Source organism: Wyeomyia smithii, chromosome 2 (assembly GCF_029784165.1).
Source record: "Wyeomyia smithii strain HCP4-BCI-WySm-NY-G18 chromosome 2, ASM2978416v1, whole genome shotgun sequence".
Lineage (NCBI taxonomy): Eukaryota > Metazoa > Arthropoda > Insecta > Diptera > Culicidae > Wyeomyia > Wyeomyia smithii.
In genome coordinates, this window is record NC_073695.1 from 73,991,618 (window position 1) to 74,009,567 (window position 17,950).

Genomic DNA, 17,950 nt, shown 5'->3' on the forward strand with positions numbered 1-17,950 from the left:
CGACGGCCTCTTCGTGGTTCTCTACTGAAGATAGTTTTGGCGGCTCTCTTGTCAGGCATCCTGGCTACATGTCCAGCCCACTGAAGCCTGCCCCGCTGTATTACCTTCACTATATCAGCATGTTTGTATACCTGGTACAACTCGTGATTCCTGCGTCTGCGCAACACTCCATCTTCCAGTTTACCGCCAAATATCGATCGCAGAACTTTACGCTCAAAAACTCCGAGCACTCGTCGATCAGCTTCCTTCAGCGTCCATGCTTCATGTCCGTAAAGAGCCACCGGGAGTATCAGCGTCCTATACAGCGCTAGTTTTGTGCGAGTTTGCAAACTACGGGACCTTAGCTGGTTACGCAGTCCGTAGAAAGCCCTGTTCGCAGCTGCAACTCGTCGTTTCACTTCACGGCTCATATCGTTGCCACATGTCACAAGCGTACCAAGATAAACAAATTCATCAACCACTTCAAATCGTTCCCCATCTATCTCCACCTCAGCACCAACACCACGGGGACTCCCACGCTCTCTGCCAGCTACCATGTACTTCGTTTTGGCAGAGTTAATGACAGGTCTCAATCTCGCTGCTTCTCTCTTAAAAGGTACGAAGGCCTCCTCCACTATCGTCCGCAAAGCCAAGAAGCATGTGAGATTTTGTGATGATCGTACCGTTTCTTTCGACGTTTGCTCTTCGTACTGCACCCTCAAGAGCGATGTTAAACAGTAGGTTGGAGAGCGCATCCCACTGCTTCAGTCCATCCAACGTTACGAACGCGGCTGATGTCTCGCCAGCTATCCGCACGCACGGTTTTGATCCCTCCAGTGTCATACGACTCAGCTTTATTAGTTTCGCAGGGAAACCGTGTTCCAGCATGATCTGCCACAGCTCGTTTCTTTTCACTGAGTCGTATGTCGCCCTGAAGTCCACAAACAGATGGTGAGTCGGTAAGTTGTACTCCCGGAACTTATCGAGGATCTGTCGCAGGGTGAAGATTTTATCCGTCGTGGAACGCCCTTGTCGAAAACCAGCCTGGTATTCGCCAACAAAGGATTCCGTTGACGGTCTCAATCTGAAGAACAGGATACGGGAGATCACTTTATATGCGGAGTTGAGCAACGTTATCCCTCGATAGTTGCCACAATCCAATCGATGACCCTTCTTATAGATAGGGCATATGAGGCCTTCCAACCAGTCGTTCGGCATTTGTTCGTCCGCCCAGATTCTTAGTATTATCTGGTGGATCGCATAGTACAGCCGCTCGCTTCCCGCTTTTAGAAGTTCGGCCGGGATACCGTCCTTCCCAGCGGCCTCGCCGTTTTTCAGCTCACTAATCGCCTTTTTCACCTCCTCCTGTGTTGGTGGCTCCACAGCTTGTTCGTCACTCATAATCGTCATCCTGTTCCTGCTCTGCTCATCTGGCTCCTCACCGTTCAATAGCGCCTGAAAATGCTCCTTCCACCTGACTGCAACCGTCAGTTTATCAGTAAGCAGGTTGCCGTCCTTGTCATTACACATGACCGGCACCGGGAAATTCCTGCTTCTGACTCTGTTGACAGTTCTATAGAATCTCCGCACGTCGTTTTGAGCATAGCTGTCCTCTGCGCTGGCGAGCACCTGCTCCTCGTACTCGCGCCTCTTCCGACGGTGAGTTCTATTTTCAGCAGCTCTTGCCACCCTGTACCTCTCTCTGTTCTGACGCGTAGCCGCAGTGAGCATGCGGCTCCTGGCACGGTTTTTCTCATCTGTCGCTCTCTGGCACTCGGCATCGAACCAGCCGTTTGGCTGTCTTCCACGCGTCGTACCTACCACCTCTCTCGCAGTCGTTTCGATGGCGCCGTGAATACTGCTCCACAGCCCATTTATGTCTTTCACTCCTTTCTCCTGCTGTTCTGCGATCCGTTGATCCAGCTCTCTGGCGTATTCTGCTGCCACGCCATCAGCTTTCAACCGCTGAATGTTGAAACGCGTCGTCCTCTCTGTGCGAGATTTCAGCACGTTCGACAACCGTGCGCGGATCTTACAAACGACGAGATAATGGTCAGAGTCAATGTTTGGTCCCCGAAAAGACCTAACATCAGTAACATCCGAAAAGTGCCGACCGTCAATCAGTACGTGAACGATCTGGGAGCAGGCTTCTCCATTTGGATGCCTCCAGGTGTGTTTCCGAATATTCAAACGAGGAAAATAGGAGCTACATATGGCCATTCCTCTGGCCGCGGCAAAGTTTATCAGCCTCAGGCCGTTTTCATTGGTTGACGAGTGGAGGCTATGCCTTCCAATGACCGGACGGAAGAATTCCTCCCTCCCAACCTGTGCGTTTGCGTCTCCGATGACGACTTTTACGTCGTGTTTTGGGCACTCGTCATAGATTCGCTCAAGCTTGTCATAGAACTCATCTTTGACTTCATCGGATTTGTCGTTTGTCGGTGCGTAGGTGTTGATTGAACTGTAGTTGAAGAATTTGCCCTTAATCCTCAACACGCATATACGGTCATCTACGGGCCTCCACCGGATGACTCTTGTTTTCTGATTTCCCAGCACTACGAAACCGACGCCCCGTTCCGCTGCTTTGCCGCCACTGTAGTAGATGTGGTACTTGAAAGAAGTGCGTGCAATACGGTCTACTGCACGGAATTCCCTTTCTCCGGAATTTGGCCACCGAACCTCCTGAATCGCTGCGATTTCGACTCCCTGCCGCTGTAGTTCTCGAGCAAGGAAGCCAGCCCGCGCCGGTTCATTGAGAGTTCGGTCGTTCCAAGTACCCAATTTCCAATCGTTAACCTTAATCTTTTTCCGTGTTCGTAGCCTAGGTCTTTGCCGATTGATCCGTTCCGTATTTCTAAATTCGTTGTTCGAGGTTGATGAAAGGTTTCGGTATGCTACCTTACCAGGGTCGCGATACCTACATCCTGCTGATGGGGCTGCCATCTTAGGTGTAGCTGGCGGGATACAGCATTCCTCAATTCAGCCGCCCGCTCCGGGTCAGACGCTGTTATACGCCGCCCCTATGGGGATACAGCCGCGTACGACCCCCTTCCCAGCATACGACCATAGTTTCCACCGGGGTTGGTTACCCGATCTCCGCTAAGGTTACTCGTATTCCGGTCGGCACCACGTGGAGGTTGGGATAGGAGTTGCTGGACAGAGGTGAATGGCCACATTAGGGTCTCAAGTTACACGTGTCCAGCCATTTGCCAACTACAGCAAAGTTGTAGAAGATTCAAAATTATAAAACTTTGTCGAACAAATGAAAATCCTCTTTTTTCGGTACAAAGTTATAAAGTATATTACATGAAACTTACTTAATAGTTAGTTTTTTGTACTTAACATTTGTTAGTTGCATTTTACACGAAAGTGTTGTTGAGAGGAATTGTTAGGGCACACAAAACACACATTTTTGCCAAAGGCCATATATCTCCAGAACTTTTCCTCACAAAAATATATCATATTTTAGCTTATTTTTTCGATAACATCAAGAACGTATAGGTTTAAAAGAGGCAAGTGGAATCATGATGTCAATACTTTTCCTTGAAGTTAAGTTGAAGTACTATAAACTCCTTTAGGTTCCATTTGTCCCAATCCACCCATATTAGAGTACGACGAGCATATGTTACAGTAGGTTTTCATATATCAAAAATACTAACTTTTTTGTGTTAAGAGATAGAGGAATGGTTTACTCGGCAAAGTTTTAGAACGTGCAATAATATGAAACTTTGCTGAACAAACAAAATTCCAATCTTTATTGGGTACTGAGTTACAGAGTATTTTCTGCAAAAGTTACTTAAAAGTTAATTTTTTGAACTTAATTTTTGTTAGTAACATTTTACAAGAAAACGTTGTTCTAAAGAAGCATTTGGGCATACAAAACACACGTTTTTGTTGAAGGTCACTCATCTGCAGGATTTTTCCTTACAAAGTTATAGCATGTTTCAGCTTATTTTTTCGATAACTTTAACAACGTACAGTATAAAGATAAGGTGGATTGGGACGGATGGAACTTACAATAGTTTTGAGCACTCGAGCTAAACTTCGAGAAAAAGTATTGACATCATGATTCTACTTGCCCCTTTTTATTTTATATGTTCGTAAAGTTCTCGAAAAAATAAGCTTTGTTATAACTTTGTAAGGAAAAGTCCTGGAGATGTGTGGCCTTCAACAAAAACGTGTGTTTTGTATGCCCAAATGCTTCTTCAGAGCAATGTTTTCTTGTAAAATGTAACTAACAAAAGTTAAGTACAAAAAACTAACATTTAAGTAACTTTTATAGAACATACTTTGTAACCCAATGAAGATTGGAATTTTGTTTGTTCAGCAAAGTTTCATAGTTTTGCATGTTCTAAAATTTCGCCGAATAAACTATTCCTCTATTTCTTAACACAACAAAGTTAGTATTTTTGATATATGAAAACTCTTGTAACATATGCTCGCCGTACTCTAAGATGGGTGAATTGGGACAAATGGAACCTAATGGAGTTTATAGTACTTCCGCTTAACTTCAAGGAAAAGTATTGACATTATGATTCTACTTGCTCCTTTTTAACCTATACGTTCTTGAATATATAGAAAAAATAAGCTGAAATATGATATAACTTTGTAAGAAAAAATTCTGGAGATATATGGCCTTTGGCAAAAATGTGTGTTTTGTGTGCCCTAACAATTTCTCTGAACAACACTTTCGTGTAAAATGCAACTAACAAAAGTTAAGTACAAAAAACTAACTTTTAAGTAAGCTCCATGTAATATACATTTTAACTTTGTACCGAGAAAAAAGATATGATTTTCATTTGTTCGACAAAGTTTCATATTTTTGCATCTTCTACAACTTTGCTAAACAAACTATTCTTCTATCTCTCAACACCAAAAAGTTAATTTTTTTATTTTTAGTTTGGTTAACTTTTCATATTTTTTTGACAATTGGCGATTATGCGGGTCATTCATACAAACAATCGTTCCGAAGACACTATCAAGCTAGGATGAAGGTGAAAGGCACCATGGAATTAAGTTTCACTTCTTGCCTTATTGGACCACTGTGCGTTGGTGCTGGAGTATTTGTCGATCTGGCGATTTCTGCAGAAAGAATAGAATTGGCTGGAGCTCTGCGGACTTGCCGACTTGGATACCACATTCATATTCCGCTCCACCTTCTCCAACGATCGCTTCGACGCCAGATCCGGTCAGACCACCGCGTCTTTGCCCTCATGGTATTTCTTGATGAACGACGCAACTTCCGGCAGGCACTTCGTACCATAAATTTCCCTGTTCATGGCCAGTCCGGAACGAAAGAAGCGCGGCTTTGACAACCCCATCTCGCTGATTGACAGTAACAGCACCACCTTCTTGGGGAACTTGGTGTGTAAGAAGAACTTCACCCAGAGCTCACTTTCTTTGTGGGAGAAGTAATATACGAAGCGCTCTGCCAGTCGTTACCAACCAGTGTGAGATAGGTCTCGTCATCCATCACAACCGACATATCGCGATTCACCGGAAAACTCGACTTGACCATCTTATTCAGCCGCTGTCGCTGCGTAATTGCCTGCAGCACCGAGACCAGCGGACGGGACTGCTGCTTCCTGACATGTTCGCCAGGTACTGTTTAACGGTTAGGTCGCTTGCACCGACCTTCTAACCAAGCACACTTCGGAGCTGTTGTCAGGGTCGTGGGCCGTCCGGAACCGGCCTTTCTTTCGATGCTCTGATTGTTGCTCAACAGTGCCAAGATGTTGTAGATGCCGGAATGGGCGTATCCGGTGTCCACGAATTGACGCACGATGTTCTTTTTCGACGCAACGGGGTACCGTTCTTTCAACGCGCACACTTCTAAACGAAGTAGCTTCACTGTTTTCGCCATCACGGTCAGAGTTCGACTGAAAGAGCTGTCATTTTTTTTCTGCTGACTCATGGGTTACCATGATTAATGCTGCACGGATAGTTTCGTCAGTGCGTGTGAAGTCAATTTTGTCGTAGAGCTCAATGCCGGGGCGATTGGCATGTGTGAGGACGTCCGTAATGATCTCGCGGTTCTAGTACAATTTTACGCAGCCATTTTCCAGAACCGGGCTCGGTAGATACTTGTGGTAGGGCACATACTGGTTCACCAAATTGAGCTTCAGTGCAAGTTGTTTGTGCCCAGTTTCGGTAACCGCACTATATCGACCGAGCTAGGCTGCCGATCGATCGATTTCCCCACATTGCACTTTCTGCATCGATCTTCCACCTCTTCGTGCAATATGGACCAACGGTAGTTCTACGTCGCAATGACCCGGTCCTCCTGCGCCAGATGCGCTGAGCCCGTGGTTTGCTCCGTAAACAGTGCGGTAGATTTCGTGACGATTCTGGCTTTCTACGAAGTATCTCCGCGACTGCTGTATCTGAGAAGTGCAGAGCGCTTGAATATCGGTGACACCCCTTCCTTCTTCTATACGTAGCAAGGTACCTCTCTCGGTTGCTGATATTGAGTGGTGCGTACGGAATTTGGTGAGCGACATTCGCAACGCACGTTCTATCGCCTCCAAATCCGTTTTTGTCCGTTTGACCACCCCGAAGCGGCAGGTAACAAGGTCACGGCGAACGTGTTGATTGCTTTCGTTTTGTTGCCGGATAAGAGGAAGGACTTCAGCATACGGCTGACACGATACAAGAACTTTTCCTGTAGCTCTTTCTTGATTTTGGTACGGTGAATTCCTTTGAGTTGCAGGGAACCGAAGTATTTCAACCATACTTCGAATTTTCTATAGCTCGTTGATGCGGAAACTGTCGGCGTCCACTAATTTGCTAAGATGAAGATTGACAAGTCGCCATTTTTCGACACTAAGTTCCATTCGGATGTCGCTTCTGAACGTTGTCACCACTTGTAACAGGCGCAGCTTCTCCTTTGATTCCGCAAACAGCTTCAAATCATCCATGTAGAAGGTGTGGGTCACTTTTGTACTTGTAGTCCTACTTTTCAATAGATAGCCATAACTGCATCGATTGAGTGCTCTGCTAAGGAGGTTCATCGCAAGGCAACACCATAGCGGACTGTAGGTATCGCCGTGGAAGATTCCTCTTCTCATGCTGAGAGTTCAAGACCGCAACACTGTTGCTTCGTCGGAAACACGGAGTAACGTGCTCCACATTCCCGTTGTGTGCTGCATCAACCTGATGACGTCATCGTCTGAACTTGACTGGATTAACCGTGTGATCCTTCGGTAGGAAATATGTCCGTGAGCTGCTGACAGTTTTTTATTCCAGAAGTTGTGCACAATATCTAGTCCGGGTGCGGCTCAATTCCTGGTATACCGCGTAGCCTCCCGGATATCCTGGGTTACTACTGCAGCAGCCATGCGTTCAATTCCATCACAATTTTCTTCCTCTCCTATCAACCACATCCCGCTGTCATTGTGTTGAGCGGGGTTCTCCCACGAATTGGCTCAGAACTGTGTAACTTCGCCAAATCGGGCGAGTCATTCGTGAACGAACTCTCTGTCATTCATATTGAACATCCGGTTTTCTTTCTTCCAGTTTGAGTATTCACCATCCGTTTTGCAAGAGCAATCAACCGTTGTACATGAGTGTTGAGGATCTCCGTGATTTTGAGTTCACTGAGATTTCAGAGCTCTGCGGGCTTAACGAGTTCTGCTATTGACGAACCAGCTTCCTCGATCGGTTTTCCCTCGTGTACTGTGTTAACCGACCGATTTCTACCTGCAAAGCTGCAATTATGGATTCCAGTCGTCGCATTCATCCGGGTTTCTGTTCGCTGGGATGAGCACGAACTTTACCGTTACCTTGGAAACAGGTCCGCAGTCCTTGGGTTCGCACTACGGTTAAAGCTGCACAATACACTATGCACTGCACCTCCTCAAGGTTCTCAGCGGCTTCCAAATACTGTGGCAAAATATCCTCATTGAAGATAATTACTGCATTCTTCGGCTAGTAAGAATACTGCAGTTTTGGTATTCTGTGTCGTGAAGTGGGATATGTTCCCCGAAATCGTGTAACCGCCGTGCCCATCTGGGAAGCTAGTTCGTCTCGTAGTTATTGTCGTTGTTGGACCATTGTTTGTTTCAAAGCGCGTAGCTCCTCTACTGCCGTGTTTTCAGACGCATTTTGTTCCGGCTCTCACTCGCAAATGATTCATGTTGCCCTACAGAACTACTGCTCGACGTATCGCTCGATCCATTTCCTTCCCTTAACTCCCTCTGCTGATGGTGTCCAGCTCAGTGACAGTGGGCACATTGTTGGATAGTATTGCTCACTGTGGGCTGATAAACTGTTCAAAAGATCTGGTTTTCATGAAAGATACTTTATCAATTCAATATCCACTCACTGGTGTTAAAAACTCAATAAAAAAATTGGCGCTTGGTTCGGTCTGGTCGCACCATATGTAACATAAATGATATTCCCCATTTTCGCAGTTTTACTTGTTTACCCCGTTCATCTTGGAATTAAAATTGACACACCCTAACAAAATCTACTAACACATAGTTTCACCAGTTCAAGTTCAGCTATTAATGTGGAGGTATAAAAATTTGCAATTATTTGTTATTGGATCATGAAATATAAATATTAATTAGAACCAAACTAATCTAGAGTCTCAATAGCATAAAAATCAACACAACTTAAACACACGATCTTCTAACGAGCCTCATATTATGCACTTCAGGCGTTTAATATGCGTCAGTTCATTTCATTAGTAAGTAATCCGAACCAGCTTCATATAAACAAATATACAGACCCGATTCCGATTAGATAAGAATAACAAAACTATGCCAAGTCTGAATTTTTATTACTTAAAACTAATGCAAACTAACAAAATATCTGAAATTCTTGTTCTGCATTATGATCATATACGCAAATATTTTCTATCATCTACTTTATACTAGGTTTTCGTAATCGGGATTGAAAATATTATTTATTTTACATATTTAATCATTTACCCCGGGCTCATATTGACACGTTAGAATTAGAATATCGCGCAAGGCTGCCCAACCTCGTTATTACCAACGCTACAGGCAGATGAAGAAAATGAGCGCTCCATACATTTGCTAAAATTCGCCTGTCCATTCGAACCTCCTCCGGGGTCATTGCATCACAACTCGGTTGCTTCAGCAGAGTGTGCTGCATTCAGCGCACGAGAGCAGTTCACACAATCATAGAACGACCAACGCGCGCGCAGATTAGTTCCTAACGAGAGAATGATTGCAGCCTTCGTGTCAAGCGGTCCATTTGATGCAGTTTAGACCCAACGTGGCCGGTAGTGGCGAGGCGATTTTAGCCACGATCGTCGCGACCTAGTCACAGCGTGACATGCCAAATCCATATACGGTTGTTCCTGTCTACGGTGACAGGGCTTGGAGTTAGCTGGTAGTACTCCTATTTATTGGTACCTATTTAGAGGAATGTTCGATATTCTGGCAGACAATTAACGAGTTAATGAAGCAAAACCCACAGAATTGATTTGGTAAAGCAGCCCTTACTAGTGAAGTTTTTTTCCATAGTGACCATGGCTCGGCGGGGGCAGTGAATGGTGACTTAACGCTTTTAAGTTCATTTCGATTCGGTTGTACGCCTGCATGATTTATCACAATTTGAGGACACAGGTTTCGATTTAATAATTACTTCCAACGTTCCAACACGTTCATCTGTATGTGTCGTCTAGACCGGAAATATATGACAGCAACATGGTTGCGGACTTTTACATCGGTTGGCGTAGAAAAAACATTTCTTAATTGACCTTAAGGAGTTGGCCAAGTGGAAACAAAAGTTAATACTTACAGCGTGTTTCCTATGCTAATGCAGCATCAAAAAAATTTAAAATAAGACTCTTGTCATGGTATCTTTAGACAGACTAAGCTTTAAATGGTTTTAATGCATATTTATGAATCAGATAAGAAGACAAGTTTCGTGGTTACTAACCTACCTCAAAATCGAAATATTTGTGTGGAAGAGATTAATTGGTAAATCTTTTCGAAATTGATATTACTGAATCCGTTATCAAAATCAACTTACCTTGATGAATAATTAAATCAATGACGATCATTTGATATTGTTTCCGCTGTAAAACCTATTGCTAGTTTCCGTGGTTTCGAGTATAGTTTTATTGGATCATTTCCTCAGACCCTGAGAAAAATATCCAATAAAACCATACTCAAAACCACTTATTAAATTATTCAGGGGAGGCTCTGAATAATTTGAAAACTACCATTCGGTTGAAATACCAAGTTAAACACAATAGGACATGTTTTGAACCTCAGTTCAACTCATAAATCTTAACGCAATTTAAACTGAAAATTTTAACAAAGTAGTTAAATTAACATTTTTCAAATCATTGTGATCTAAGGAACTACTCCAGTTCTCCAGTTCTTTTTTTGGCATTTTTGGATTTCATTTTGATGTTGTTCGCAGTTCAATTTTTACTGACGCACATATAAAGTCACGAATGCGTTCATACTATGTGATTGAATGTGAAATCAAATCAATTAAAAATTTTTATTAGATCATTAACAAACGAACCATGGTCGATTGCGAATGAAACTAATTTTCACCGATATAGACCTGGTACTAGAAGCAGAAACGGGTTCACGTGACTATCATATCGAAACGAATATACTATATGGTTATTCACTATGTTAACAAGCTCATTTAGCCTCATTGAATTTATAATTATTATTGTCTTGAGTTTATTAATTCTCATCGATATATTATAGTGACTAGTAAATTAAAAAATAAATTGATTTCTTGATGAATATTCGAGGCACAGATTTGTACGAACTTACAGTGGACTAATTATGCAAGAATCATTAAACCCTAGCACTCAATCCTCCCGTTTAAACCTATTCTACCGTGCAACGTGTCTCGTGAATGTTTGCGCTCACTTTCAAGTCCGCCGGAACGATCATTCGTAGCAATAAAAACGGCGAAAAAAATCTCATCCCCTGCTTATTGATATTGGCTTGTTTATTGACGCGTGACTTATGTAAAGAACAATCCACCGGTCGGCGTCGGTGACGGAATCGATAGCTTAACCGCAAACTTCGCCGCAACTTACCGCAGTACCTCTAAACTCACTAAAGGTAGATAATATAGTTATACCGCACCTGCACTATTATGAAGATTCAAAGTTCTCGTTCCGAAGAGTTGATGTTGGTTTGATTAATCGAGTCGGAGGAAATATTTGATTAAGGTAGTATCGTGATTACTTACACTGTTGTGTACACTTTGAGAACCAAGCGGATCTTCCACTTGACTGGGCAGCTAGTTAACAAGACTTCGCCGCCACACTCTCGTTTCGACCTCTCCATCGCCAATTTCGTGGACATAAACGATCTTAATTAAAAGCATGAGCCAGTGGGCGGGAAGAAAAAGAATTCCAGTTTACACATTCCCTTTCAGCAGTTGAATTAGTTCGGATGAAAGTGCCCAAAAACAGGTTCTTATTGTAACGATGCGGTTCAGTGAGGTATTTTGATCAATCGGATTACAGAGTGGTTCGCCGCAGCAAAAAGACGCGTAGTGCCAGAACGGAGAAGAGATTGTGCCGCGTAATTCCCTGTGAACGTGAGCTACCCGCCGAAAAACTCCAAACGTTCCGGACCGGAACGGCAGCTCGGTGATGGGAAAGCCGGACAAAGGTATGTTTTGCTGCTTCTAATGCACTGGTGATGTATCGGAAATATCGTTTTAGTGTTTCTTTTACCTTTTTAGTGTGAGCGATGCCACGCATGTCACGCTTGACATTACCCGCACGTGGGGACCCTCAGTTGACCATGACGATTCGGGTTTAAATGAGTGGCTCATGATCTGTAGAAGTTTACTGCATGGCTAAAGGTTGTGGGTTTATTAGCAGTCTCTTTGCTTTGAACAGTTTTTGCAGGTGATATATAGTAAATATTGCCCATCATCAAAAACATCAAAAATTATTCATTTGACAGAGATGTTGTGCGAGTATTGTTACATTATTGAGTAATATCCTTCCTCATTCTGAATTCTGGTTTAACATACTGTTTGATATTGGTATTTGATTTGGATCGATTTTGTTCGATTGTAAAATTTTGCGAAAAAAGTACAAATTAATCAATTTCCGACGGGTATAATCTAGTAAATTTCAAAATGAAAGTCATTGTCTGATTTCAGATGATTTTCAAGGCCAAGTAAATCTTTTAATTCGTCAAAGAACAGATCTATCTTTTATTTTAACCTTAGTTTGTATTACTATTGGTTGGCACTGAAGTAGTTTTCATATAGGAACTAGAAATTTACTTTTAACTACCAGGTGTGTTACCAGGTTTACATCTGTCAATCATATTTTGATCCTGATTTGATTAGATCTATTGATTGATAAAAGATTGTCCAATATCCACAGCATCATGGTTTTTATGGTTTCTTTTTGCGCAATCCTAATATTCATGGTGATATGTATTTTCAAATTTGTGTACGCCAATAGTATAGTTTGTCGCGTATTTGATTACACTGGTCGACTAAGATTATAGCTTTTTAATTGTTTCCCACCATCCAGCAGTAAAATGATTGGCTCGAGCAGAAACAGGCCTTTATATAGCGCAAAAAGTGCACTCCCGGTTAACTGGGTATAATATTATGTCGAACTTGTTAGGGGAAGCAAGCATTAAGCGACAAGGTTTGATCATTTCAAATAGTACAAAAGATCGAATGATAAAATTACATTTTTCTGCATTTCGGCGGATGCGTTCTACGTTTAAAAAGGATGGCAGTTTCACTGTTGATGCATTTGAAGCTATTGATGAGAACTCATTTTGCAGGGTCAGGGACCCAAATAAGGAAGGTCATTTATGGTCAACATATGCCTATCGTATAGACTGTGAAATCTTCACGCCTGCTTGAGGTAAATGGATTCTAAGTTTTTTTTTTCAATCTTACAATCTGCTGAAAAGACAGAATTTTTCCAGCATAGCTCTATGAGTTACCATGAGTTACATACTAAAAGCCTGGAGGAAGGATTGAGTTGTCTTTATTGCAAAAGCAGGAAAAGAAGAATTTCCTCTGTTTCTTAAAAAAACAATGAAAAAAAATTGGGCCACTTCACTAGGGTTCATTGAGCAGATAATGTGTGCAGTAGCGAAAGTGAAAAATAAGCGAACTGGAAATATGATGCAGATTTGGAAAAATATACCGCATCCCGACGGGACCACTAGGGTTGCCACCTGATAGGGATATCTTGCCCGGAGATTTTCAAAGTGTCGTGAGGGGAGGGGAGGGGGATGTATGGAGCATAAACATGCATGTTCTGATATATTTCCACCACATGATCTACACTATTTACTTACTTTATTCATTTTAGCAATCCTTAGCACTCGATCGAATTCGGTTATTTTGGTGACAATGTCAGCAAAATATTTCAATGAAATTAGGTTGTTTAGCTATTCACGGATTTCTGATTTTTATATATTAGCTAATAGAGTGTAATTTCTGAGCAAAACGTGATTTTTTTTTTAAATGTTATATCATTGTTCTTCGATTTTTGAATGAAGAATTAAAATCGCTCTAAGTCGTTACAACGACAGTTGGTATATGGGCGAACTGTCATTGTAGCGATTTCGAGTAGATTTTGAGCAAATGCAGCTCTTTCAGAAGATATAAAAACTGGCATAGTTAAACAACGGTAGATGATGAAAATTCGCCTTGAATTCGACAGCTAAAAAATCACCTTTGGAGTAATGCCGAAACAACTTCGCGAAATTTTTGATTTTTCCGGCAATGCGTAGAACTTGAAAATAAATTGTTCAATTTATGACTCAGGTCGTTTCCAGAGCGAGTTGAAAATAATTTCGCTGGCTCAGAGAAATTTCGCTTTCACCCAGAGACCTGGAAATTATCTCCCAGACCCGGAGAAAATTCGGGTTCACCAGGAGATTCAGAGATCACCTTCCAAACCCGGAGACCTCGGATGAAACCCGGAGAGGTGGCAACCCTACGCTTCACCATGTCAACAAGCTTGGTGAAACTTCCATTGAGTGAAAACAAACTAGCTTACCTATCAGATAAATCTACAACGGCGCTCCAATGGCTGGTGTATTTTTGATGTTTTGCATTTTTCCAAAGATTCTCAAAGTGTAAATGACCTTTTCCCAAAGTTTCATGACAATAGGTTAAGATATCAATTTTTAATAGCACTTTGAATGTTGCTATATCAGGCAATTTCGATGATTTTCTTGTTTGAAATCACAATTTTTAGCTCAACTTTAAACACCTGAAACTTGCTCAGTTTTGATCCGATTTTGGTTCAACAAGTTTCATTTTGAAGGGAAATTTATGTACTGGTTGGTTGATTTTCAAGACTTTCCAAAAGTATAACCACTTTCTCAATCGAGCCCGTCAGGATGCGGTATATTTTTCCAAATCTGTATCATTATTCCAGTTCGCTTAATTTTCGTTCTCTCTACTTCATATACTGTCTGCTTAATGAACTTCTCAATCGAGGTAAAACATATTGCAGGGAAGCCAAAAGAACATGTATTTCTAATTTCATTTTTACCGTACAATCTTGTGAAACAGTTCGGAACGATCGGATAGCCAACAATCAATGGTAAATTTATTTTTCTTTTCAAATTTTTGGGTCCCGTTCCGCACATCGTTGCTCATAGGGAGATATTTTGAAAATAAAACTATGGAGACGTATGGTGGTCAGTTGTAAAATATTCAATTTCGTATATTTAAAGAACATGATTGACTGGGAAGTATACATTAAGTTTTTTCCAGTATTTTCAAGCATTTTTATATAAACTTGTAAACCGCTTTCAGTACTGCAAGATGTATAAAGAGAGAATTAATTGAATTGATGAGAAAAAAATATATCGTCTTTTATATTTTCACTGACCGATGAAATAAACTACCATACGATCTCATAATTTTCCTCAAAAGACCTCTTACTTGTTGCAGAAAGGTCATGAATTGGCCAAACGGCTTGAAAGCGAAACAAATTTTCAAAATAAAATAATTGAATTATGACGATTCTCGCACCACCCTAATTCAAAAAGTAGTACGCTAAGAACCAAACAAAAAAAAATGCGATTTTAAAATTTTTCGATGAAGAACAAGTGTGGGAACCACCAAAATGTTCATCTTAGCACCTATATTCTTCCCGTCGCTTTTATTTCGCACTTCTCATCGCTCTTAACTTCCGACTACTCGACTTAAATAAGAAGTAAAATAAAACTACTTTTACTTAAAAAAAAGTAAAATTTAACAGTAAATTGAACAAATAAGAGCAATGAGATGAATATAGGTGTTAAGATAAATATAAGAGTGGTTCTCCTAACAAAAATTTAGGCAAGATTGAAGCAAAAACAAAAATCTGGTTGTGAGAAAGGTCTAACGGCAGCTTAGGTTCTACATTTCTACATTTTCTCTCATCAGAAATGAGTTCACCACTCCAAAATTGTAATAATATGTAATTTACAATCATATAAAAAAGACTTTTAGGTTTTTTCCGACTTTTGTATAGAGACCTGCCACTGTGAGGTGTATAGGTGTATAGCCCTTTATTGTAGGACCACTTCCAGGAAATTAGCAAGCGTTGAATGAATTGACAGTCAGTATATATACGGTTTACCTATCTGTCTCTTAGCAATTAGCTTTGAATCGTTCGGGATTTTAATCAAAGCCGAATTTTGAATTCTCGTTTCTTTAATGTACAAAAAATGCTTAAACCTATGTAAAAAACACGTAAGTGCAACAAAAATTGACTAACCAGCATGTCAAACCTTTGAATTCAGCGAGAAAACTCATTGTTCGTTGATTTTTGGTGCAAGTTAGATGTTTGTTCCATTATTCATCTTATTAAACTAATAACCACAAAGAATGCACGGATTAAACACCAAACTTTTGCGAAATCAGTAAACAAATAAACAAAATATGCTTACACGCTCTTATGGAATCGTACAGCGCACAGAAATTGAGTAAACTTATAACTTAGATTTATCCTGAATTTTGTGAAACAAACCATTTCTCACAACGCTCCCATATTCATCTCAAAACTTGAATCACTCCTCAATTATTTATCTCACGACGCCCCCATATTCATCACAATGTTAATCATTTTGGTGAATGAATGTAGCCGCAAACCGTCGTAACAGGTTACCTAGATATCCGCTGAGTTGTTTACACACAAAATTTGTAACCTAGGTAACTAATGTCGATTTATGTCAACTATGTCGGAATAATTCAACATTTTCAGTGTGATTTTTTCGTATTAACAGAAACTGATTGGGCAACTTTTGATTATCTTCAACGCAGTGGAAACAGATGAAAATACCTACAGTTGAGCTTTAGGAATTGTAAAAAATCATCTCATAACAAACACGCAAATCGCACGCTTAGCCTTGGGGCTAATAGCGGTCTCGATCAACTAGATTAGTTGAGAGAATTAGTTATCGATATTGTTTTTGGCACATTTTGTATGTGTAGGATGAGTACAACGATACACCGTGCCCCAGTGCTGAGTCAAGAAAATTTTTAGCTCGAAAAGATCCTCGACTCGATCGGGAATCGAACCCGATATCACAACCATGTGGGAGAGCTAGCCGACAGACATCGCTAACCACAGAGCCACGGGGACCACAAATCATCTCATATATTTCAACTAATTGACGCTCACTTTTGGAAATTTGTGGTGAACATTTTAAAGATAGAAGAATGCTTAGTGTAGCGAGTGATTTAGTTTAGTGATTGACAAAAAAGGGGTCCGCTAATAACAAAAAAAAACTTTGGTTGGCTGCTGAACGAGTTTCGTTGTAGCCGAGCAATGCGTGGATTTTGTTTTCTGAGGTAGGTGATTGAAATTAATGAGTTTCCGAATGCAGATGCCTGACTATGATATCAAATTTAGAGCTTTTAAGTAAGTTTTTGAGGATTATACTTCATGAGAAATCCAAGTTGAACTTAGAAGAATCCATTCCATAGATAAGTAGATGGGCTTAGTTAGAAAATATGTGTTTTTTTCTAGTTTTCAATTTGTGTTTGGCTGAGATGTATAGTGGAACAGTTTCGCTACATCATAGCTAAAGTGTTCGAAATTTAGATATTCTAGAGCCCCTTGAAATTTGACATTGGATCCATAAAACGAGTCGATCCAAACTGGGGTCAAGTAGAAAAGTAGTCAAGACATAACAAAGGTACACCTAAAACAAATGGAGGAGAATTTGTTGCTTTTGAGCAACTTTCTATTACTTTTTATGTCTTATGGACTCAAAAATAGGAACAAACTAAAAGTAACAAAATATACACTTCCCGCCTAAGTTTGTTATCGTTTTACTGAGAATTGCAACACCCAGTACAAATATTGCAGCACCCCGAAAGATTTTGGCATCACCAAAAATGGGCATCAGTAACTGACCGACAAGGGTTAGATAACGAATTCACACGTTCAAAACAAACTTTGACCGGAAGATTCATCGGAACAGATGACTTTTTTTTCCTGTATGGGCCTTCCTCACTGCGACCAGAATCGTAGATCTATTGTGAGATATGCCCGGGTGTCTGCTGTATCCCGCACTTCTGTTAACAGCAATACCTCTGTTGAGAAGTGGCACGCTTATTATTATTGTTCATCAGTGCTTGTGTGTAATGTGCTACTCTTCCTTACACGCTTACTATTCTACTATACCGATACTCGTTCCTCTTGCCAAATATCACCAATTATAATTCCCTGGAGAAGTATCGTCGTGTGTCCTTCTGGCCAGTTTTATTGATAAGAGGGACTTATTTTTTGTTAAGAGGAAGGCACGCAAAAGTATTTGTAGATTTCAGCGTAAAGGATGGGTAACTGGTGGGGAGCCTGAGAATAAACCCATGCTTATGATTCTACTTAGATTCGAACCCATGACCATCCGCTTGACAAAGCGGACTCTGTAACCTTGCGGCTACGCAGCTCCCCATGAACAGATGGCTTAACTTGGTCTGAGTTTTTGGAAACCTCTATGCGGGATGGTAAATTGAAGTT

At 41.1% G+C, this 17,950-nt stretch overlaps 1 protein-coding gene across 8 annotated transcripts in view; it reads left to right on the forward strand.

The window, feature by feature from the left end:
- Window positions 1–17,950, forward strand: part of LOC129722345 (sodium-dependent dopamine transporter) — a 68,881-nt gene that overhangs the window by 21,001 nt on the left and 29,930 nt on the right. For 3 of the 8 annotated variants that reach the window (XM_055675722.1, XM_055675719.1, XM_055675723.1), the window contains exon 2: window positions 11,368–11,606. The exons of 1 other annotated variant lie outside the window; for it this stretch is intronic. In XM_055675722.1, coding sequence (XP_055531697.1) covers window positions 11,588–11,606 — 19 coding nt within the window. In that variant the 5' untranslated portion in view covers window positions 11,368–11,587. Of the gene's footprint in view, window positions 1–11,176; window positions 11,607–17,950 lie in introns of those variants that run through there. 4 more of the 8 variants (XM_055675721.1, XM_055675724.1, XM_055675725.1 and 1 more) reach the window with 2 other exon arrangements.